The 23,542-nt window shown below is 36.8% G+C and overlaps 2 protein-coding genes across 7 annotated transcripts in view; one reads left to right on the top strand and one right to left on the bottom strand.

Annotated features, from left to right (window-relative positions):
* Positions 1-2,835, bottom strand: part of LOC109102905 (FYVE, RhoGEF and PH domain-containing protein 1-like) — a 41,791-nt gene extending 38,956 nt beyond the window's left edge. For 3 of the 4 annotated variants that reach the window (XM_042761697.1, XM_042761698.1, XM_042761701.1), the window contains exon 1: positions 1,818-2,834. In XM_042761697.1, the coding sequence (XP_042617631.1) occupies positions 1,818-1,965 (148 nt within the window). In that variant the 5' untranslated portion in view covers positions 1,966-2,834. Of the gene's footprint in view, positions 1-1,817 lie in introns of all 4 variants that reach the window. The other variant, XM_042761699.1, reaches the window with a different exon arrangement.
* A 7,965-nt stretch (positions 2,836-10,800) lies between these two features.
* Positions 10,801-23,542, top strand: LOC109102566 (methyl-CpG-binding protein 2). 3 transcript variants are annotated; one of them, XM_042761696.1, is made up of 3 exons: positions 10,801-10,957; positions 15,333-15,701; positions 17,070-23,542. In XM_042761696.1, exons 1-3 carry the CDS (start codon positions 10,926-10,928, stop codon positions 18,304-18,306), a joined length of 1,638 nt encoding a protein of 545 aa, XP_042617630.1. In that variant the 5' UTR covers positions 10,801-10,925; the 3' UTR covers positions 18,307-23,542. The 3 variants fall into 3 exon arrangements, with proteins under 3 accessions (XP_042617630.1, XP_042617629.1, XP_042617628.1); XM_042761695.1 differs by having other exon boundaries at positions 10,817-10,957; positions 15,330-15,701; XM_042761694.1 differs by lacking the exon at positions 10,801-10,957 and adding an exon at positions 10,971-11,368.

Raw genomic sequence — 23,542 nt, 5'->3', positions numbered from 1 at the left:
GCAAGTGAGCAGCAGAGCATGTGAATATCATTTCATGCACAACGAACATCTGACGGACTGGATCGCCAACACACGTTTATCTACACAGATTACTGTGGCTGCTGCAAACTGGAATATATTGCACTGTATTATCAAGATACACACTGCATGCTCTTTATACAGGAGTTTTATCTCCTTCAAATTGGGAATCGCATGAAAATGTCACTCTGAATGTTGGGCATTGATTTAGTGACTCGCCGTCCTCTGAGACTAATGTGCGGTGGCAGGATAATACATTATGTCACTTTGACTGATGACCTTGTCTTCAGGCCCATCCATTCAGAGCACAATTGCTTCTATGCTGTGTAGGACAAATAAGAAGAATGCTGATTTCTTTTAGTAATCATTAGTATAAGCTTGGCCTCCCCTTAAAATAGTGTACGGGTAATTTTTCTGGGACTCAATCGTACAAGCGCCTACACAACATGCTAGACACAAGGACTGGAGTGGTGGCATTTTTCTAGTCTTGAAGACATCCGGAGCCAAAGCTCGCTCTCAGAGAGAAAAACAACAAGAATTCCAAGTATTCAACATCTTTGTTTCCATTTACATCAACACATGTGTTACTTTAGATGAAGCTTTTATCCAAAACAGTTTACAGGGTCACAATGTGTGTTCATTTACTCTATGTAAACATTATGTATGTCTGTTCTTTTATATTATCATAATATAGCCGGGTTGTCATGTGAATGAGTTGTCGTTTATTGATCTGAAGTGTTGGGGTAGCAATTGTAGAACTGTAGTAAAAGGATTCTGTCCTTCTGGAGTCTTACTCAAAGACACAATGGTCACAGTTAATAGAGCTACCATTTTGGGGATTGAACCTGCAAGCTTTCATTTACCAGATCATAGCTTCATATACTGTATGGGTCAATGATGCTCAAATTTGTAGTCCAGATCTATTGCAAAAAAAAATTATATATATATATTTTTTAAAATGATTACTTGTATTTAAAAAAATCAGTTAATTTAGCACAATGAAACAAAGTAAACAAAGTAACTGGGGATACGATTTTTTAAAAAAAAATCAAGGTCTTGTGCTATAAAATAATATTGTGAAATATTTCAAATTTAAATAACTTTTTTTATTTTAATATATTTTCTTTAAAAAATTAAAAGCAGTATAAATAAAAAAAGTTATTTAAATTTGAAATATTTCACAATATTATTTTATAGCACAAGACCTTGATTTTTTTTTTTAAAATCGTATCCCCAGTTATGTAATTTTGATTTAAAATATTAAAATAAACGCTAATATATATATTAAAAACGTCATCCAAATTAAAATCAGTGAGGCATAACCAACACACAGGAAGCCATTTTGTTGTCATGTGACAAGAAACCATCAAAACAGCCAGGACTTCGTGACTGGGCTATTAAAAATATCATATTTAATGAAAAGCTATGTTCAACTACTGTAATTTATGATTGAAACTTTAAAAAATATATATCTGAGAACGGTGGTTACATCACTTGACATTTTAGAGAGTTATTAAATCACCTTTTCTTGAAACTTTTCAACATTAACATTGACATCAACAATGCTAAATATTACTTTTCCAAGAAGTTGGCTCATTAAACTAGATTTTTACAAAACATCCTTATTTGTGACTGACACATCTGCATTTGCATACATCAATGTCACCTCTGTTATTTGTAATGATGCTTTGGCAGAACTGCATGAGAAACCAAATCTCTCTGTACTGACACTGAAAAGAAAAAGAGAACGAAAACGGCACACGTCAGAGCATCTAACCTTAAATCAGATCCTGACTTACCTGATCTGCGCAGGGCAGGCTGTGGACTGGGTAAACCGCTGCTGATGTGGTATGAGAAGCGCATGCTTTTGAACTGGCTGGAATAAGAGGATGAATTGTGCGGACTGGAGCTGATGAGATGCGCGCTCTTGGGTCGATTCAGCTGCATCCCTGCCTGCAAAACCCTCACGCAGGCATATAGGACACAAGACGCGGACGATTTCCAGGGAACGGGCTTTATGATCCAGGTCCAGATATGAAAGCTGAATCTTCGAAACAGTCCAGGTCCAAAACCAGCAGCCTCTCTCGCGTCCCGAGGTCGTCCTCCTCCTGTAGATGCTGGAAAGCGTGAATCAGGCGGATCGATCCCCCCTGATCAGCCGGTGGAGAGTAAACCCGAACAGAAACAGCCATCAACGATCAGTTTAACCAGAACCACATACAAGTCCAAGCAAATGTGATATAAAGAACTCCCAAATGCGCCTTTGTGAAATGACCTCTGTGAAATTCAATCATCTTCTTATGCCATTTGCAGTGTCGCGGTTACAGAATGTAACGAATAGCGTTATGAATCCATAACATAAGAGATGATCATTATTACATGACGTGTCCAAATCAAACGAGGTTCGAAGAACCGCATTGGTTCTGTTAGTGACATTCGCGTTTTGAAACTAACTTTCCCATTTCGCCTTCCCTAAACTTCTGGTTGCGGAATGTAAACGGCGCCGCATATTGTCGTTATTATTCAGACGGTTCCCCCCCGTTTCCGTTCAGTACAACCGTATCCAAAAAAACGCACACTCAGCTGCTTCAAACACAATCCACATTCGCTGTTTGAAAACTCCTCCGGCTGTCTGCGTGTGTTTTAAGCGGGATCCTCAAACAAAACGAAGGTTACAATGTCGCAGCGTTCCATTGTTAGAACGTTGAAATGTTACAGTTCCGCTCTTTTCGCTCTCCACCGGTTGCTTGTCTGTTCTTTTGTGGGACTCGACAACGCCAAAGTCTGTTAAACTGAAAACCTCCTCCTTCTCCTCCTCCTCCAGGACATATGAAACCGAGCTTCAACCCCCTCCATCTCTCTCTCCTCTTTTCCCAAAGTCTGTTTCTCATTTTCTCCCTCTCTCTCTTTCTTTTTTTCCTAAGGGTCTGCGCTTGAAATCTGATGCAAAGGAAAAACTTTCAAAGGATTTGAACGTTCCCCCTTCCTGAAAAGAAACCCCAATCGGGGAGATCGTTTATATTTCATAAATTCATAAATAAATATTTACACCCCATAAAACATATGTGGATTTTGGAGGAGAGCTAAAGTGGTTGTAAACATGGACTCGTCCCATTTGAGCTACATTGCACCAGTAGCTCGAGTTCAGATTTCAAACGGGGGGGGGGCTGAACTTTTAACCAGTTTTGAATTTGGGTGTCATTAGGTTAATAGCACTAGATTTTCTGTACAACACTTAATGGACAATGATGCATTGCTTTAATAATCAATGGTTGAATACCACAACATATCCATATCACAGTAAATAATAATTGGTATTTCAAATTTCTAGAAAATTAACAAATCAAAAGCAGCTAAACAAATATTACCATGTCTTTTATTATTATTATTATTATTTGCTTAATTTGTAATGGAAATAATGTCTCACATAATTCAAAACAAAATAAAAACTCAAAAACATTAATAGTCCTAACAACAGATGTCAATAAATAATGTATCGCTCTTTTTTAATAATTTATGATCTTGGAGTAAAAATACCTCTGATGTGTCCATGACAGGTTTTGTGAGATTAACTCAACTTTTTGCCTTTCTGTCAGCAGTGTGAACCTTCTGAGTGTGTTTTCCCATAAATGAACATGTTATGGGTGGAAAGGGCGCCATCAAACTCGGCAATGTTTATATAAGTTGAGTTCGTACAGGCTGAGTCAGTGGAGTCTGTCCAGCTGCAGGACTGGATCTCTTCACACGGCTCTCTATGCAATACATTTTTTGCATGTTTATCATCACTGCTTAATCATTGGAGTTATAATGACATACAGACCAGTCTAAATCTACTCCTGCATGTGTCATATATAGTACAGAATTCAATCCACTTTTAACCTTAAAAAAAAAAGAGCAAAAAGGACCTGCCCACCACTAACTACAGTGATGACAGTATTTGACTAGGAAGGTGGTTTGAGCCTTTTCTATAATTGTTGGTGTCAATTACACAGTTTGGCCATTAGATGTCAGTTTTGCTTAGAAAGTCAGATAAACAAGTAACCGGCCATACTTGCAGAAAAGATCAAGTTGAACCTTCAGTTGTTACATTGGAATTTATTTATTGGATATAAAAAAACAAAACATCCGATGAAACAAATTTAATGTTTAAAGATTAAAATGGAAGCATACATTCAGAATGGATGGAACATCTGTGATCTTCCACCTTTCAGAGGTTTTAGATCTTTCTGATGATCTGGCATCTCTGTTATTCACTGGATCAGATCTTTAGATGGAAATCAAACCTTTTCCTGATATTCTGCGTCAGTCCTTCACTCCGCTAACTGCTGGACCACACAAAGATTTCCGACTTCTCAGGCTATAGCTCGGCTGTTGGGGAAACAATGAAAATATATTTCCATACAGACATTTTCAACCAAAATACAGCTGGAAAACACATGCCATGTGGTTTTTACAATAAACATCTATAATTACTTTGCTAGAAATGGATAAATATTATTGAGAAAAGTGCTACAAATGTCTCTATACAGCTGAGAATTATGAAACTTAAAAAAAATGATATTTTTGTTAAATGAGTGAAAATTTTCAATGTAATATTTCACAGTCCTGCATCATGGAAATTTTTTTTTTGCTGATTTGCTAAAAAGGCCTAATATTACCTAATTTGATGCTGTGTTCAAAAGTATCAAAAAAATTTTGTTTCACAAAATAATACTAAATTTTCAAAGTATATTTTCATATATGTGACCCTGGACCACAAAATTGAGATTTATACATCATCATGAAAATCTGGAATCTGAGGGTGCAAAATAATCTAAATATTGAGAAAATCACCTTTAAAGTTGTTCAAATGAAGCTCTTAGCAATGCATATTACTAATCAAAAATTAAGTTTAGATATATTTATGATAAGAAATTTACAAAATATCTTCATGGAACATGATCTTTACTTAATATCCTAATGATTTTTGGCATAAAAGAAAAATCAATAATTTTGGCCCGTACAATGTTTTTTTGGGTACTGCTACAAATATACCCCAGCAACTTAAGACTGGTTTTGTGGTCCATGGTCACACACACACACACACACACACACACACACACACACACACACACACACACACCCATATATATATATATATATATATATATATATATATATATATATATATATTTAATATCAGGAAACAGTTTAATCTACATCTATCAAAGTAACAAAATCAAATGTCAAAATGTTCATCATAGGCTTTTTTTTTTTTTTTTTTTTTTTTTACAAAATCTGCAATTTTCTGTCATTCTTTGGATGTAATAAAGCATCCACAGATGTAGCAGAAAACATCTGGCTCATGTTTGCATTTTCATCTTTCATTGGCCATATTTCTGACCTTGAAATCAGGATTAGGCTTTCAATGATCAACACCCCAAAATCAAAAAGCATTGGAAGCATTTCGTTCAACAAATATCATGCAGTGCGGTAATTTCTGCAAGGAAAAAGTGAAATTTAAGCTATTTTCTAATAATCTTCCTGCAATGTAACCACATTAGCTCATCATCAGATCATCCTTTCAAGATGTAGATTCAAAGGAAGAATCTAAAATGAAACAATGCGTTAATGTCAGATTGATTTTATTAAAGGGGTCAATATCAAGTTCACTGTACTATGAAACACATTCACACTTCAAAAATTCATCCTAAAATTTTCAAAAAGCTTCTAAAGTCATTTATTAATAATCTTTCTAGAAAGGAACCACATTATATAAACGTTCTTGTAACATTAATACATAAATCAATGTATGCACATCACCTCATTGATGTGCACCGCTGATGTCTATTCAGGGCTTCAGAGGAGCTTTGTGTCTCATAACGTCTGGCTGATGACAATATAGATTTGCCATGGAAATAGGATGTTAGTTCAACAAATCAGAGTGCTAACTTAAATATTATTGTTAACCAAACCATATTAAATAATTAACTGTGTATCTTTCAGAAACAAATTTACATTATCATGAGCTCAGGTCACCTCATGAAACATGCAGATTGATTAAAATGTCAACTCTTTCAGAAGCAGCGCTTACTGTCAGGAGACGCAGAGAATGTGAAACGCTAGAGGGATGCAGAACAACTAAATTGTTATCTCTCTCTTCCCACTTGCTCTGCCAACATTTTTGTCTGGACCTCTTCCATTCATCCACAGATGCCAAGAGACATTCTAGAAGGTATCATATGAAAGATCAAGACCAAATTCTGGAACTAAACCCTTTAAATGTCAAGGTACCTGCTCTCTTGGAGATACCTGCTTTTTGCAAGGCCTGCTGAAGATTTGAGCTCCCTCAGAATTTCAAGACTCTCTCGGCTGATATTGTGGTAGAGCAGAGCGAAGTACGGCAGAACAAGGCATCCAGTTAGAACCATGGTTTTTCTTAGAAGACCAACTAAAAAGGCAATTTTCTCCTATGCAAAAAAAGAAATCTGCTATAAACCATGACGGATTCATTGCTTAAATTCCACACTTTAAACCTAGACAACATTGACACTTCAGTAGTATGCACTAGTCTTACCACATGTTGAAATCCATGGGCCTCATTTTCCAACACCGTCTTACAGATCATCCTTTCGAGGTATATATTCAAAGCCACGAGTCCAAAAAGGAAAAATCTAAAATTAATCATGATGCATCGATGTCAGTGCCTGAGTAATTTTATTAAAGGGATCAATATGACTTTACAAAAATTTAATGTGTTATGAAACACATTCAAACTATTTAAGAAATTGAAAATGATTCAATTAAGTTAAAACATGATGAACTTCTAAATTTGCAAGTTTCTGACGTCAGACAGACGAATAAATTTGAACATACACAACTAATGCCTACTATGAAACACTCAAACTTCAAAACTTAAGAAAAATTACTAAATGAAAAACAGCTTCTAAAACGTTTTTCCAAATTTGTGCAGGTTTCTGATGTAAGACAGATGCATACATTTGAACATATGCACACTAATGCCTACTCTGAGGTGGGAAAATCAGTCAAACCAGGGCTGTTCTTGGCTGTGTGTAGCACCTACAACTCTGCATATGGCTAGAAATGCTTGCAACAAACAGCTAAGATCCCTGATCCTTTCAGTCTGATCTTATCAGTCAGAGTGGAACGTTCAGAAATAACTATATCGTCATCCATTCTAGAATCACTCCATTGACTGATCAGGTTTATATTCTCCTTGCTCCAGCTGTGCGCCGGACTGAAGTCAGAAGAAAAGAGGCGCCAAGCCCAGGGCGTTGTAGAAGAGGCAACTAAATGTGTGAGTTTCAGACATAATGAAACTTTGAAGGAAAGCTACATGGTTAAAGATTTCCGCAAATGCCACCAGAATGTCTCATCTCCTCAAACACATCTCTCAGGCCTGAACATTCAAACAGTTTAGCTCAGTGTGGATCACAGCACATGCACAGAATGAGGTAAAGACGAGACATTTTGAGGTCAAGCACATACTTCAGTTTGATTGGCATTGATTGCCTCATCTCTACAACATGCATAAAAAAAGATTTTTCTGTCAGGCTGAAATGATCTACAAAACAGTTTAAATGGAGCCTGCATGTTAAGTGGTAAATTTCCAGAATAAATTCAACTGCATATATTTGCATGATCTGACATATAAGTCTGTGGAGTCAGCGATGACCTGAAAATCTAAATGATAAGAGAGAGGAGGACTGTGACATCTCAACATGACCTTTGACCTTTACACATTGGGGACTATAAGTAACTTCTAGGGGTGTATAATATATAGATACCATACTGGTCAATATTACACATTTTTTTTTAATACTGAATATTTCAGTGTGCATGCTCATTTCTCATTTTAATGACCTTTGCTGTAAAAACACTAATTTAAAGCTAATCTTTTAAAATATTAATAAATTAATAACACAGTAAAATATAATTGTATGAAAACTCAAAATGAATATCCATTTACTGTACATTAGCAGCCTTTAAAATAAATGTAATTTTCTATATTTATTTTATTTTCTCCTATATATATATATATATATATATATATATATATATATATATATATATATATATATATATATATATATATATACACATGTGTGAATATTTACAATATTTTTAGACTAAATAGTATAGAATTTATTAGATGTTTTTTAGTTATCAGTTATGGATCATAACATAAAATAATTATTGGCTTATTGTATTTGCCAGAATTTCAACATTCTAGTTCTTACCATGAGCTTCTCATATTTTAAATAAAAGTATATTTTAACATTTTATTGCTAAAACTTTCAATATCAGTGATTCTAAACCAGATATACTTCAATAAGCATACTCCATTATATTTTATATATTGACCATCACCTTGAGTCGAGTCTTGCAGGGTGCTCTTGAGCTCCTCTCCATTGCGAAGGATGCTTTCCTGAGATTTCACTTTGAGCCACAATCAGATCTTCTGCCATCCGCTGGGTGGAGGCCAACTGCTCCGCACCCCGCGCTGAACTCTCAGTCAACCTGAAACCCAGATGAAAATTGGCTCACATTAATATTTTATACACATAAATACCTTTCATATTCAAAATATGCATCTAGACACCTTTACACCTGAAAATTGTTCTCACATCTCTTTGTTGCCAGCTCACACTCTAAAAAAAAACATATGCTGTGTGCATGTGTAAAAAAAACATCATAGTAGTTGTAGAAGGCCACAGGATCCATGTCTTGGGTGCAGGTTCAGACATCACTATCTTTAAAATAGGGCAGTTTATTTTTATCTGTTATCTAACATTGTACATATTTTATTTTATATTCTATTCTAAGCCTATCTAGTGATGGGCTTTAGTATGGATTTAGTGCCTCTCAAGAAATTGTAGCTGTCAAGATTTATCCTGTTTTCGCTGTTTCAGATGCAAGTGTTGTTGAATACCCAAGCAAATGTTTTTTGATTGAAGGAGGATGGGAGACTAAAATAAGCTCAACTGAATAGAAGGAAAACATTCTCAAGAACTCCAATCCAAATACATAAAAATCTCACCATGTAAAATCCAATATAGATTGGACAATTATTTAAAATGGAAATGGCAGAGTTTTTATTGAGTCATGGCATTTTCATTTGATGTTGAATCAGTTTTAAAGGTAAAGGTTACATAAATGTGCATTTTTTTTAAATGTCTTTCTTTTCTGCTTTCTGCCACGTCTGTGATATACCTTCAACTGTGGGCCTGTAAGTAAAGACATGGGACGTCCCCAATAGTATTCTCATTTCCTCCCTTTCTTACCTCATTATCACATTCATGTGTCAAAAGAGGAAGTTGGAAAAAAAAGACCAACGTCAACCTTACGAACATCATCCCACAGCTCTTGTTGATTGCTCTGAGCTGGACTGATGAAAATGTCAATGTCAAGCAAAATATGTAATTGAAGAAAGTTCAGATTGAACAACATATGAGTTTCACTGGCATAAAGAGTCTTATTCTTGCTTGTTCAGGTTTGTGATTTAGATAAATAGAAAAAAAATAAAAAAAACAAACAAACAAAAAACAAAACAAAGAAGCAAATCAGGATAAAAAATGGATTGAAAAATCAAAGTGCCAAAAGCTTTTTAAAAATGCAATTTAAAGGGGCTTTTTTATATATTCAAACAATGTATAATTGCTGTTTTTGCAATTATTGTTTTAAACTTTATTTTTTTAAGACTTTTAAACTTATTTAACTGTAAAGTCTATTTTAAAAGTTTTTTTTTGTTAATTTACATTTATAAATATTATATATATATGTGTTACTAAATGAATATAAATGTGTTACTAAATGATTTGAATGTAATGTTAACATTGTTGTATTTTTATTTAATTAGTGGTATTTGTATGCATGTTTTTTTTTTAATTATTTGTTTTATGTGGTGGAAAAAACTGAAACATGAAATTTAAAATATTTATTTTATTTTACTATTTAGTTTGTTACTATTTTTTTATTTGGCTGTTATTTATGCATTTGCATTTATTTGATTTATATTACTTTATAGTATGAGTACCTGATGTCATATGTTGCATGTTCTTTTGTTGTTGTTTTTTTTTTAATAAAAAAGACATAAAACCAACATTTTTTGAACAAAAAAAAAAAAGGATTTGTAGCATTTTGAAAAAAAATATGGATTTGTAGCGTTTTGAAAAAAAAAAAACTTTGAATTTATAATCAACAATATTGTTGTTTCAATTATTTTTTAACATGTTCAGACTGAGCCAATAGACCATTTTAACAGGATGAATTAAATATTAACAAAATGTATGGGTCTAGGTAAAAAAAATGAAAACTATTAAAATGGATTTATAGCATTCTGGAAAAAAGCTCCTCATATATATATATATATATATATATATATATATATATATATATATATATATATATATATATATATATATATATATATATATCTATATATCTCAGTTTTGGATCATAACATAAAATAATTATTGTATTTTTTACATTTATTTAAAGAGACACTCCTAGTCTTCCAGAGACCTGTTTGAAAAGGGTGTTTATACACTTTATAAATCTACACTTTTGTCACAAGGCAAGAATATCTGAAAACACATTCACAAACTTGACATGGATTTATCTGAAAGAAACAGCACTTTGTCACAGGATGGAATAATACAGTTATGCACTATTATTCTGGTGTGCAATGCAGCTGTCCTCGCCCTGGACGTTGTTTCCCTCTCTGGTTATCCGCTCCTTAGCTCTCGCGAGAACGTACGCGCTATACCCCCTTTCCCTGCCACCCCACCTCTCGCGAGATCTCGCGTCCGAAGGATGGTGTTGTGTTAGAGGCAGTGGGGAGAAGGGTGAGGGGTATCCACAAAGATGTTGCGTGATTTTTTGGAAATTTATTTATTTAAATAAAAATGGCCGCCGCAGAGAGCGGAGAGGAGAGACTGTAAGTGTGAACCGCATCCATTCCCGTTGTCACGGATTCCAATGTCAGGCGTCGCGAGCGGCGATGGCGTCGGTTTTGATCGTCGCTGTGATATTTTGTCAGGCAGGCGCAGGCTGAGGGGGGAAATGTTAGCCGCGCTAGCCCGCGAAGGCGTTGGGAATACGTCACTCGCATTTCTCCCGCTCTTTTTCCACGATCAGCGGACACTTTGTGCGCCACGAGAACCGCGCGCTTTAGCCCACTGTGTGCTCGGTGTCGTTTTCTGACGTTACTTCAAAAACTCTTCTGAAATCTAGCGCGAACGGCAGCCTGGGGTTTGGACGCACACATGTTTTGTTTCGCTGATATTCGCGGAAATGTTACGTCGTTTAATTCCAAGCGCTTGCTAGCTGTCAAAAACAGCATACTGAAGTAAGTTAGCTTGCTTGTGGCGCTGCAGGACAAGGCAGGGGACCGAAATGAGATGTGCTCTAGATAGATCTGCCTGTCCTGGCGTGGAATGGCTTGACTAAGTGCTTAGAAAATGAGGTTGAGATGCGTTTTAGCTCAATACAATGGTGTTGCGCTGTGTGGGTAGCTGTGCATCATCAGGTACCAAGTTTGCATATGCATGCAAGTTGGCCAGTGTGCTATTTCTCTGCCTGATGTCACCGCGCGTGCGTCTCTTGTGTTGTTATTGCTGCTCTTTTCGCCCCTGCAGCATGCAAACAGTATAAATCCAGGTGTAAAACACACTGTTGTTTTTCTCGCATCACTTCAATAGATAGTGTGCTTGCTTTAGTAATGCACAAGGCACTCCCATGGTGATATTGTTGAGCTGACTTCCGGTAGCCAGCTAACTGATCTAGCAGCATCACATTTGTGTATGTGTTTGTGTGTGTGGTCGACCGCAGGGGGATTTGCACAAACTAAGTGACATGCAAGACACTGTTTAATGTCTTCTGCACACACTTGTGACATGTCTCGAAGGCTGAACTTGCATCCTGTGCAACTTCTTCCTGTGTTGCATACTCCATGAATTCATTGCAAGGGCAGGTACTGGCTAGACGAAATATTTAGTCTGTGGGAGATTGTTGTTTTGAGTATTTATTATGAATTTAAATCGGTCACTAAAATGTTGTTCGGAAATGCACTGAAAAAACAAACAATTTTCACTCAGAAATTTAGTAGATTTTACAAAAAGGTTCAGAGAATGGCACATTACATTTTAAAGAAGCAAAACTAAAAAAGTATTTCCTGGTAAAATACAGTCCAATAATTGTTTTATTTATAGCTTTTTTTTTAAAATCAGTTTTTACAGTGTGGGGCAAGTTGAATTTTCATCATCGTGAGTCAAAAGAAAGTTAAAATAAACACCGTTAAAATCTTTCCCTCTCTGGTTTTCCTATGTCTTTTTAAAGACGGTTGTTCATTATGGTTAAACATGATCCTTGATTGTCCAACATGGTATAAGTGTTCATATTTTATAAGGTTACATACGAGGAGCTGCCTAATGCACATATTCATAGATTTCCAGCTGAGGTTCGAGGCCTTCGCCGCCTCTTGTAAAGCTCCTACTTAGTACTAAATTGAACAGTCAACGTTCACATTAAAAACTTGATTATGACCAATACCAATTAGCTTTCATTATGGTTCTTTAATTGACTTGCCCCAACAAAGTCGTGGCTTAAAGAAAACTTACTAGTGGCCTGTATTCATTTGTGTTCCTTTCATAAATGGGTAGTTCATGCTTAAGGTCACATCTATAAATTTTTCCATGGCTAACAAACAGAATATCTCATCTACGCCAAATGAAACCGTTTCTGCCTTAGCAATCATTTCATGGAGCATGCAACAGATGTTGAAGTTGTAAATTAATAAATGTGAATGCATAGCAAAATTTTAAATGAATATATATATACCGTATTTTCTAAATTTTTAATAACTTAATTGTCTTTAACTCATTTTAGGTGGTCCTTCAGTGTGGATCATTTTACAAATATTGATGAAATGCAAATATTCCCTGTAGTTTCTCATTTGACATGAAGTCATAAAAGTTGCATTCATAACATATATGCAAAATGTATTAAAAAATTCATTTAAATTGATTTTAAATGGAGTTTTGCAAGTCACACTGCAGAATGTGAACTTCCCAAAAATGTTTTATGTCAGAATTAACATATTTGTCCAGCTCAAGTGATGAATTGATGCAGATTTTGCCTAAAATGATGATGATTTCCTTGGATGGTTTGTTAACAAAGTAATTGTAGAAATGTATATTCATGACACTGGCTCTTCAAAAGATATAAATCAAGAAGTCAGGTGAATATCACTGAGGATGTAGTGCAGTCTGTGCAAGTTAGTTTGGGTTTATTAGTAAAAACATTAGAAGTTCATTCTTTTAAACTTATTTTAGTGTTTTATTTAAAAGTCAAGTAGAAGCCAATTTGGCTTGTTGAAGGGTTCTTTATCTCATGCTGTCACTCCTCTTTTATGTGTCACCAAGTATTTAAATCAGATTCAGAGTTGCCAGACCCTCAACATAACTACTCATCCCATGAAACATTGTGATGCAATTGTTTTTAAAAATGTGAAAACTAAAACTGGTGGATTTTAAGCAAAACAGCATTACACTCTAAATTATGTTCATTGCAGAATATTCATGTATATGGAAATAAGTAGTCTGAGACTTGGAAGGCAGACTTGATTATGTTATTTGCAGTGCATTTTGAGACTGAGCAGTCCTTTCAGAATAATTTTTTACCATGCTTTTCATTTCTATATAAATGTATCTCATTTCAGGATTATGGATAGCATAGTTTTTCACTGGGAATTTGACTTTTAGGCTTTTTTTCCCCTTTTTTTTAAGATACCATTTTAAGTTAAATAGTTTATATTAAGCAACTTCTAAAAATGAAATTTTCATTGACTTCCACAGAAGCATATGATATGATCACTTAACAGTCTTTGAGCTCTTAAAACTTTTATGTTATTTTTAAAATTCAAGTTCTCTGTTTTGAAAATGTGATTTCTGCTTCCGAAACCCAACTGTTGCGCTCTACTGAAGTTTTAAAACCGGTGAAAATGCATGATGGGAAATGGTAGCTCAGGGTTTATAGTGCAAATTAAATATTCTAGCTATACTAATGCATGCTAAGTAAAGCATGTGTACTCATAAAGTAGCTAAATTGAATTCAGATATGTTTTTTATTTTGCAATATAGTATGACAATGTGCTAAGTCGTGCACATCAAAATTGAATACTCTGTAATGAATGTTTGTTTATAACTTCTCAGGTGTGGTGACTCTCGTTGATGTACTGAAACATGTCAGCAACTCTAATTGCAGACTGTTAGTCATTGTTTTAGTGAGTGTAAGATAAAAAAAAAAAAATTACTATTCGTTCAGCTTTCTGCCTGGTAAATTTTGTCGATGCTTTCATCGCTTTACTTCACCTGCTGTCATTTAAAAGTGACAACATCTGAACATGTGGGATCTGTTACAGTCTCCACCCTGATAGAGTAACTCTAAATGTTAAGAAAATCTAAAAAAGGTGTCTGTGCTGTGAAAGTTTTCTAAACTGAAACAAGGCAGGAAGCATTGTAAGACGTCTGTATAAAAAGTTCACAATAAGGAGGCAGCATATTTTGGTAGTTATTTTTGCCTTTAAATCTCTCACTTTTTCTTTGCTGTAGATATGGAAATGAAGTTCACAATGTATATGTGTTTTTATGGGCGAAATATTTAGTTTGTTGTTCATTACTCAAACACCAAACTGCGATGTGGTCACGATGACAAACACATACGTTTTTAGAGTAATCTGCCAATTAGGTCTAAGGCAAATTAAGTTGATCAGTAACCTCTTTTGTAAAAATGACAAAGAGTTTGTTGTCGCTTTGATCAACGAGCCACAGACAAGTGGGAAATCCCTCCGTCCTCAAAGATTCAACCTCCACGTCAAGGTTTTGCTTGACAAAGGCCTCTCGACACCTCCAGGGTGATTTCCGTGTGTCTGTAAGCAGAGTAGAAATCAAATTGAACGTGTTTCTCCTGAAGTTACGAAATAGACACATCCTAGACTCCGGTTTCACATGATGTCTAAAGATGTTAAGGTGCAAACTGCATCAGTTTATTTGGTTAACCGAGTCTTATGCTAACACTTTAAATTCAGGCCACGTATTGCCTGCTCTTTGGTGGTATTTAATAGAGCTTGTGTGATCTGAAAATGAGCATGCTTTGAAGCCAAAATGTTGAATTTATGATGGCAAACATGCAAACGCAGCACTTCTGTTCAGTTTAAAAAAAAATACTTCATTTAGACAAGCGGTTGACTTGAATATGGACCCGTAAGACTCATCCTGTCTCAGTGTGCCACTTATTTCTTGTGTTGTCAGCAGAGGTGAGGACAAGAATGAAGACCAGGAGGGCTCAAAAGACAAGACGCAGAAGCAGAAGAAAAACAAAAGGGAACGGCAAGATGTGGAAAAACTCGAGGCCACAGTGTCCGTTCCTCCACCCCCGCCCCTCCTTACGCAGGGGGATGTTGGACAACAGACAGAGGCAGGGAAGTCTGAACCCGTTGACCCTGAAGTTGGAGCTGCTCTCAGCGCTCCAGAATCTTCCGCATCAGCCAAGCAGCGGCGTTCCATCATTCGGGACAGAGGCCCACTGTATGACGACCCTTCACTGCCTCAAGGTTGGACGCGCAAGCTGAAACAGCGCAAGTCGGGGCGATCCGCTGGAAAATTTGATGTCTACCTGATCAAGTTAGTACAAGTTACAGGAAGTTAGTACTTTTTTTGAGAGCAACTGTGAGGATACTTGTTTCATAATACTGTATTCATGACACACATGCAACAAATTAGTCATTATTAAAGTTCAGTTATTGTGTTTGGAGATTCTTTGACTGCTGATTAAAAGGGACGGCATGCTGCTAAACCTGTTAACACTGGAGGTACCAGTTAAGGCTTCATTTGATATGCTATATCCCCTATGGTTACATATATCATGAATTATCTTATTTGTTAAGTACTTCTGTCCATTACGTTAAAGCAAGCTTGTGATGTTTTTGGTCTCTGGCCTACAAATTTAAATCATCTTTAATTGTTTTAGCTCATACTTTTATACTGATGTTTTGAGTGAGAAACTTTCCCATTTTATTGTTGTTAAAGTCCTAAGGCCTGTTCATACCAAAGATGACAGTGATGAAGATTTAAAGTTTTAAAATTCGTTCTTTAAAAGAATAGCAGAGTCCACACCACAACTACAACAATAACGATAACAGCACAGAGAACAATATATAATTGCAAATGATTTTTTACTGCTAATGAATGATAAAAACATAGGCAGCCAATCAGAATCCATCCTGCTCTACAGAGCTCGAGCATTTAAAGTGGCAGACGACATAAATGCAGCATTTGCTCATAATATACAGCGTTATCATGCACTGGTGTGGACGCTAATATAGTTATTGTTGTCAAAGCGAGCGGTCTTTTAATCACAGATTTACAGCTGATTTGTTGGAGGTGGCGTGTCGCTGGTCACTTTCAGTGTAAGACATGAGCTTGTGTAACAGATCCCAGCAGTATTTGAAGCATGATATAACAACTCAGTGGTTGTTCAGTAAATCTAAATTACATGTAAAGAGAGAGAGTTGTACATTACACTGGTCTGGGTCACAGAGATTAATGTTTAGATTAGATTTCTAAGATTTGTTGAATGGCTTAATAATTCATTGTTGTCAAGTGTATTGTTCTGCCAAACAATTTGACATGATGAATAAGGGTGCATGCTGTTCATCACTGACTGAAGTGTTTTTTTTTTTCTTTGATTTCATTTTACTCTTAAAAGGTGCTTAATAAAAAATAAATGTGAAATCAAAGAAAATATTTGTATTTGGACTACAGGTTTGTATGATTTACTTCCCGCACCAGTTTTTTTTTTTTTTCCCTTTGATATAATTTTTATTAAAGAATAAAAGTGAAATCCAAGAAACTTTTTTTTTTTTAACTATGATTTACATGATTTAAAATGTAAATTTATCACAGATACACTTTCTCAAATTCTCAAATTGTTTTCTCAGAATTACAGTCATCAATTTGTTTAATACAAAATATATTGTTTTTATTTTTCAGCCCAGAAGGGAAAGCCTTCCGTTCCAAAGTGGAGCTCATGGCATACTTCCAAAAGGTGGGCGATACCACCACAGATCCCAATGACTTTGACTTCACAGTCACGGGCCGCGGGAGCCCCTCTCGCAGAGAAAAGAGGCCGCCAAAGAAGCCTAAAGTGGTCAAACCTTCTGGTCGCGGGAGGGGTCGGCCCAAAGGCAGTGGGAAGGTACGGCAGGCCACAGAAGGGGTGGCTGTAAAGCGTGTCGTTGAAAAGAGTCCAGGAAAACTCCTTGTAAAGATGCCCTTTGTGGCACCCAAAACTGAACCAGGGGCTTCAGTGGTGCAAGCGGCAGTTGCCAAAGTGCGCCGAGGGCGCAAGCGGAAATCAGAACAGGAACCGCCGAGCACCCCCAAAAAACGTGGCCGCAAGCCAGCAGCTGCTTCACAGTCGGCGGTGGGGACGGGTTCAGCCGCTGCATACGCGGCCGCAGCCATTCTCACCGCCGAGGCCAAGAAAAAAGCTCAGAAGGAGTCTTCCGTAAAGCCTGTTCAAGAAAGGGCACTTCCCATTAAGAAACGCAAAACTCGAGAGACTTTAGAGGAGTTGGAAGGTTCCACCACCTCCATGACGGAGACGTTTGTACCCGTGATAGCAAAACGACTGACTGCATCAACTGTGACCCTTACAGGGGAGGAGGTAGAAACAGGACAGAAGTCTCACAAGCATCCCAGCCGGAAGCACAAAGAGGCGTCCACGGATCCGGGAAACGGCAGCAGCAGCAGTAGCGGGACGGCAACCAGCGGCAGCAGCAGCGGCAGCGGACCGAAGTGTCACAAGAAGAGAGATCATCGAGGGCAGCACTTTAAACACCACCACCATCACCACCACCACCAACACCACCATCTGCAGGCCATGCCGCCCTCCACCTACACTCCGCAGGCTCACCAGCTCTCCCTGGGTCACTCCACGCAAGGGGGGGCGCCTGCGACAACGGAAAACGAACCCCAGGACTTGAGCACCTCCAGGCCCAGAGCGGAACATGTGGCCTGCCGGGAGGAAGCAAGAACTGATAGCTCCTCGAGCAGGGACGCTCAGAACGCAAGCAAGATGGCTTCCTCTGACCTGAGAGGGCAGCAGACGACTGTGACGGGGGATGGCAAGGAGCTGAGAGACATTGTTCCTCCCTCCGCCGTTCCAAGGCCGAGCCGAGAGGAAACAGTCGAGTCCCGGACACCAGTGAGCGAGCCAGTGAGCTGACTGACTTAAGTGATGGATCGGGTGCGGAAGAGTTGGAGGCGGTCATGGCGAGACGAGTGATTTTTCGTTCTTTTTTACTGAGGAAAAGAGAAAAAGGAAACAAAAATATACAAAAATGTAAACGTACTTATACAAAAGGCAGCTGTTGTGTCTCGTTCTCTCTGTGGGTTGGACGCGGGGCGATAATTCTCTTGCTTCCGGATGAATTCTCTGCTAACCTTTTTCTTTATGGTTTCCTTTTATTTCCCACTATATCTTTGTATTAGTATATCTTAGCACTCACCTAAACCAGTTATTCCTTTGTCAGAGCTTGTAGGAAGTAGAAACACACTCAAGTGGTAATGGATGCACAAGTCACATGCCATAGTTGTCGTAAAGCGAAACTTTCCGATCAAAGATGCTCTCGAAAGTACTAAAATGCAGCGTAGCCATGTCATCTCAACCCTAGAAAAAAGGTGTCCTATCAGTGTGTTCTTCCTTTTGTGTCTAAAACGAAGGGGCAAATCCGACAGCAAGCTGAAGAAAAAAGGGCCACATTTCCGATCACCACCTTTCCATTTGAGTCGGACGCAGCTGTTGCAGCATCATCACCTTTGAAATAAGACGCTAGCTTAACTCTGACAGAAATGAACTTCCTAGTCGTGGGTTTGTGCCAAGCTGATATTTCCAGCCTGTTGACCTGTTAAGATCAATTGAATTTGGAAGCAGTATTTCCTTTTGAGTTGTTGGTATTTTTAGTGCACATGTCTATTAATTATCAGTAGTTTGGTTAACCTAATAATCACCAGTTTCGGAGGTGCCTGAGAAAATGCAACTAGAGCGGAAAGCTCTATTTTTCATTTTCTCTGCTGGGGGAGATAAAGCACAAATGAATTTGTTAGGGAGTATTGAAAGCACAGTCCAGTGTAGCATCTGGAGTAGATGTCAGCTCGAGTAAAAGAATACGAGAAAAGGAATTAGTTATGTTAACCTGCTTTTTTTCCATTAAGTACAATTTAAATAGTGGCCTTGTGTTCTTACGACACAAATCCCTACCAAAAAAAAAGCATACCGTTTCAAATGTAGCTTTTGGTTTTATCATGTGTGGTTATAGACTTATCCCATAGAGCTGCTGTTCTAAAAACGATTCTGATGGAAAAGTTAATAGATGGCTATATTTATATAATGTCTTGTCAGGCTGTAGTTGTGTCAAATGCATGGGTTGCTGATGTTTGCGTGCTTTGCGTGCTATTTATTACAGTACTCCGACATTGTCTTTCTTGTACATAAAGGTTTATAAAGCCAGGTTCAGCACTGATGATGAGGGTTAAGTGTTATAGATACATAAATATTTTTAATTATGAGTATTATGAAACATTACTTGGCAACAAATGAAAGAAAACCTTGCATACATTGTACAACACCATGCAATCATGAATAGTTCTATTAGTTTTCTAAAGTCTTCTTTTTCAAAATGACAAAGAATATTTGCAATCAGAAAGAAGGACACCAAATCACAGGTCCGTGCATAAAGTTGTGAGAGATTGAACATACTAAAGATGTCTTGGTAATTAATTTGATTGTACCTTTGAGATGAAACAATCCTAAGGAAATTCTGAATTTTCTTCTTTGTTGATTATGTAAAATTAGGATTTTACAGAAAATATACAGCACTTTTTCCATTTCATTTTTGTTTCTTCTTCTAGATGAAATGCACCTTAATTTTAAAACACTTTCACAGAATTTAATATTGGAATTGTGAGAAACATACCAATTTAATAGCATATATTTTTCTGAATTGCTTTGCACATACTTCAGTTTCATGTCCGGAGGTTGTAACTTTTTTTTAGATGTGTGTCAGCAGCATAGAATGCATGTTCAGTGTTGTTATAAAGATCCATTCTTTTGTTTAGATTTGCTTTCTCTGTACAAATACCCCATATTTACCAAATTATCACGCATAAAGGCTACATTTGACTTACAGTAGTGTTGGGTCAGAGTCCAGCTTGTTAGGTCTGAGTCAAGTTAAAAGTCCTTAGTCAATTAAGTTTGAGTGGGAAACCATTATTAATGAATTGTCATCTTAATGTTATGTTGTTACTCTTTTTAACGTTCATGTTATACATGATGTGGATTCAACTGTACTCAGTAAAAAAAAAGTCCTAAATGGCAGAGTTCATTCATAATTGCAGTCCGAGTCCAAGAACCCCAACTCTAACGTACAGTATTTGTGATCGCGTATCTATGGCCAGTAATGAGGTGACAAACGCAGTTAGTTAGTAAATGTCCTGATGTTTGACTGCTACATGCAACTCAGTGTGCTTGTCAAATCTAATCTAATTAATAAATCAAAATAAAAAAAGGAAATTATATATATATATATAGCCAGACAAACCATACAATTATTTTTTTGTTATACCAATCTTCACAGATCTCTGGATCTGATGTCATCACAGATTGTGAGGGGTTGCTCTTTTTTCCACAAACTATTGTGTTCAGTTTTGTCTGTGTATACATTCATAGTTATTGTGGCTTGGGTGATGGATGTGCATTGCCACTGACATAAATGCTGAAAAATATGTACTACTAAACCTTAATTAGAGTCATAACACTCAGCACTTGTTAAATCTTTTCATCTGGTAGTTCAACTAGAGTAGGGTGTTGTTTTGGATGTTTGCTGTCGTTTAGGGATTGAAATGCATGCGAGAGAGAACTTACCAGTCCTGTTTTTCCAAGTGTGTTTTAGAGTAGCCTTGTTGTCTGCTATGTCAAATACATTTAAAGAAAAAAGAATAATTTTATGTTGTGTAGATTAAATTACAATCGACAATCACAAGGAACATTGCATATTTATTTTTCCCCTCAAGTCTTATTAAGATTGAAAGCATCTCCACTCTCTTCCTCCAGCCTCCCGCTCCCTCGACCCTCACCGGGAAGAGGCATAGAAAATAAAAGAGCGTTTCTGCTCAGAACAAGGGCTATGTAATCATTTCAAATAGTCAAAAGCAGATGAAGGAAATGGATTTTTAAGTCAGAGGAGCACACGGTCTGGTCCTCGCTGTAAAGACAAACTCAGTTAATTGCTTGACGTCAAACAAGAGACTTTAAGTGTTAAAGTCAAACACCACGGGCTCACCCTCTGTCCTCGGCAGAGTTTGAGCGCTCACTTAACCGGCGGCTGACGTTGTGACCTGTCTGCGGTGAACGTCTCCCTGGTTTGACTAAACTCGAGCTGGAGATTGGAGGTAGACGAATGGATTCCTTTACCTTGAACTCGGCAAGCACATTCTGAGTTACAGGAACGAAACCTCCAGACATGAATTGAAGTTACGACTCACAACTCACAAGCTGCATCAGTCTGGCGGAAAAAGAAAGGGTAGTGCCTTTATTTTGGGAGACTTACTAAGGTGGTAGAAGTGACCTTTGATTCTAAAGAAACACCTTTATCCCAACGAAGCAACGTGGATGGTGAATTTACTCAAATGCTTGGATTTTATTTGGTCATTTTTCATAAGTAGAACGTGCACTGGTGTGTGTGTGTGTGTGTGTGTGTTGTAACTAGGGTATCATTTTTCTTTTTTTCCATCAGCTGGGCATCTGTGTCCACCTAGAAATTATGTATTGTTAAAAACCCTCTGCTTTATGAACTTCTTGCCTTTTGTAGCGCTCAACGCCCACTGACAAAAATGGAGCCCTAACAAATGGGTAAAGACAGAATAAGATGATTACTTTTATTATTTATATTTGTTTGTTTTATTCCCTCATTTGGGTTATTTGTGCCTCTGGCAGTGAAATATGCTTTAGGAATGTCCTTGTGTCCCTGTAGCCAAAAATACATGCTATGTACGTGAACATGTATCAATATGCATGATTGCCATTAGAAGATAGGACATTGCTTGCCCTTTACTATTATATATAAGATGTTTTCGAACAGCACTCCAAGAGCTGAGCCCAACCACACCAACCGAATCTGAAGGCTTTCATGAGGTATAAAATACTGAATGTGTTCTGTTTAATGAAGGTTGTGCACTTCGGTCTGTTTGATATGAACAGATTTATTTCATTGAAGTATTTTTTGATTTAGCTGATGGTAGCTGAGTTTGGGCTGCTAACGCCACTACTTGTAGTGGCTAGAGTAATTTGTAGATTTCTGTGTTAGATTTATTTTTATTAGTAGAATTATTATTATTATTATTTTTCAATTATAAATCCAATATTTGAAATAGACCGTTTTATCTTCGTAGCAATAGTATACCCAGCAGATCGGAAATGAGTTTTCTCCTTTAGATTTGTGTAACAGTAGGACTGAAGTAAAAGAAATTTACCCTTATGACTAAAATGCAGCACTCTGAATTGTGCAAGGAGGACAATTCAGAGTCAAATGAAACGGAAGTTAAACTACAAGAAACAGATTCCAGATCCACCGTGGTAGAAAGTTCATGGTCTGTTTAACATAGTCTTGTGCCTTGAAGTTTCAGTAATAGAATTTATCTTTCTACTGTAGTTGTATTTTTATTCCGAGTCATGTGTTTGCCTCTTGTTGGTATTCAGTGCTTTGGATGTATTAAGGATTTATAGAGATCAAGAATATGTTTGCCTTGCTTTATTTTCTTAATTGAGAAGAAAAAAAAAGGATAACATTAGGGAGATGTACTTGGGCAATATTGACGATGTAAAAAGCTATAGGATTTTGATGTGTTTTTTTTTTTCTTTTCATCCCTGTTATGTTGAATGTCTCACAGTTTATTGAGTACTGTGTGTTTGTTGGGAAATATTCACCATTTTGACACGACCATAAAAAAAAACTTGGCCTCAAACATAATCTTCCAATCACATCGCATTTTATGAGGAAAAACAAAACAAAAAACAAAACAAAAAAACCCTTCAGCTTTGACCGGAAGGACAACGAGTCTAAGATCTGCACTTTATAAAGTATGTTTCCCGGCAGGACACCCATTAACTTTTTCTATGTATTTTTTACCTTTGTCCAAAGCAGTTTTGTTTTCATATTATTTTTTGATTTAGTTTTAAATAAAAGGGATGGGTAGTATGTATCTTTAAAAAAAAAAAAAAATGTTATTTTAACCAAACAATCCTACAGACTAGGTGTCAGTGGTTATTCACCATCTGCCCAGCTAAGTCCTTGCCTTCCTGAAAGTGAAAAGTATAGTTTGTGTCTACTTTTATAGTACTGTGTTACTGTATAATTTGTTTGCCGTATGTAACAGATACACAATAGTAAACAACATTTACCTGC

Source organism: Cyprinus carpio, chromosome A8 (assembly GCF_018340385.1).
Source record: "Cyprinus carpio isolate SPL01 chromosome A8, ASM1834038v1, whole genome shotgun sequence".
Taxonomy (NCBI): domain Eukaryota; kingdom Metazoa; phylum Chordata; class Actinopteri; order Cypriniformes; family Cyprinidae; genus Cyprinus; species Cyprinus carpio.
The sequence above is the reverse complement of the archived record's forward strand: the minus strand, read 5'-3'. Positions and strand labels throughout refer to the sequence as shown.

Excerpts from the sequence above, each read along its gene's own strand:
- LOC109102566 (XM_042761694.1), top strand. The coding sequence starts at position 11,286 with ATGTTTTGTTTCGCTGATATTCGCGGAAATGTTACGTCGTTTAATTCC. Across the intron at positions 11,369-15,332 it reads GTCAAAAACAGCATACTGAA|AGGTGAGGACAAGAATGAAG; the intron begins GTAAGTTAGCTT and ends TGTTGTCAGCAG. Across the intron at positions 15,702-17,069 it reads TTTGATGTCTACCTGATCAA|CCCAGAAGGGAAAGCCTTCC; the intron begins GTTAGTACAAGT and ends TTTATTTTTCAG.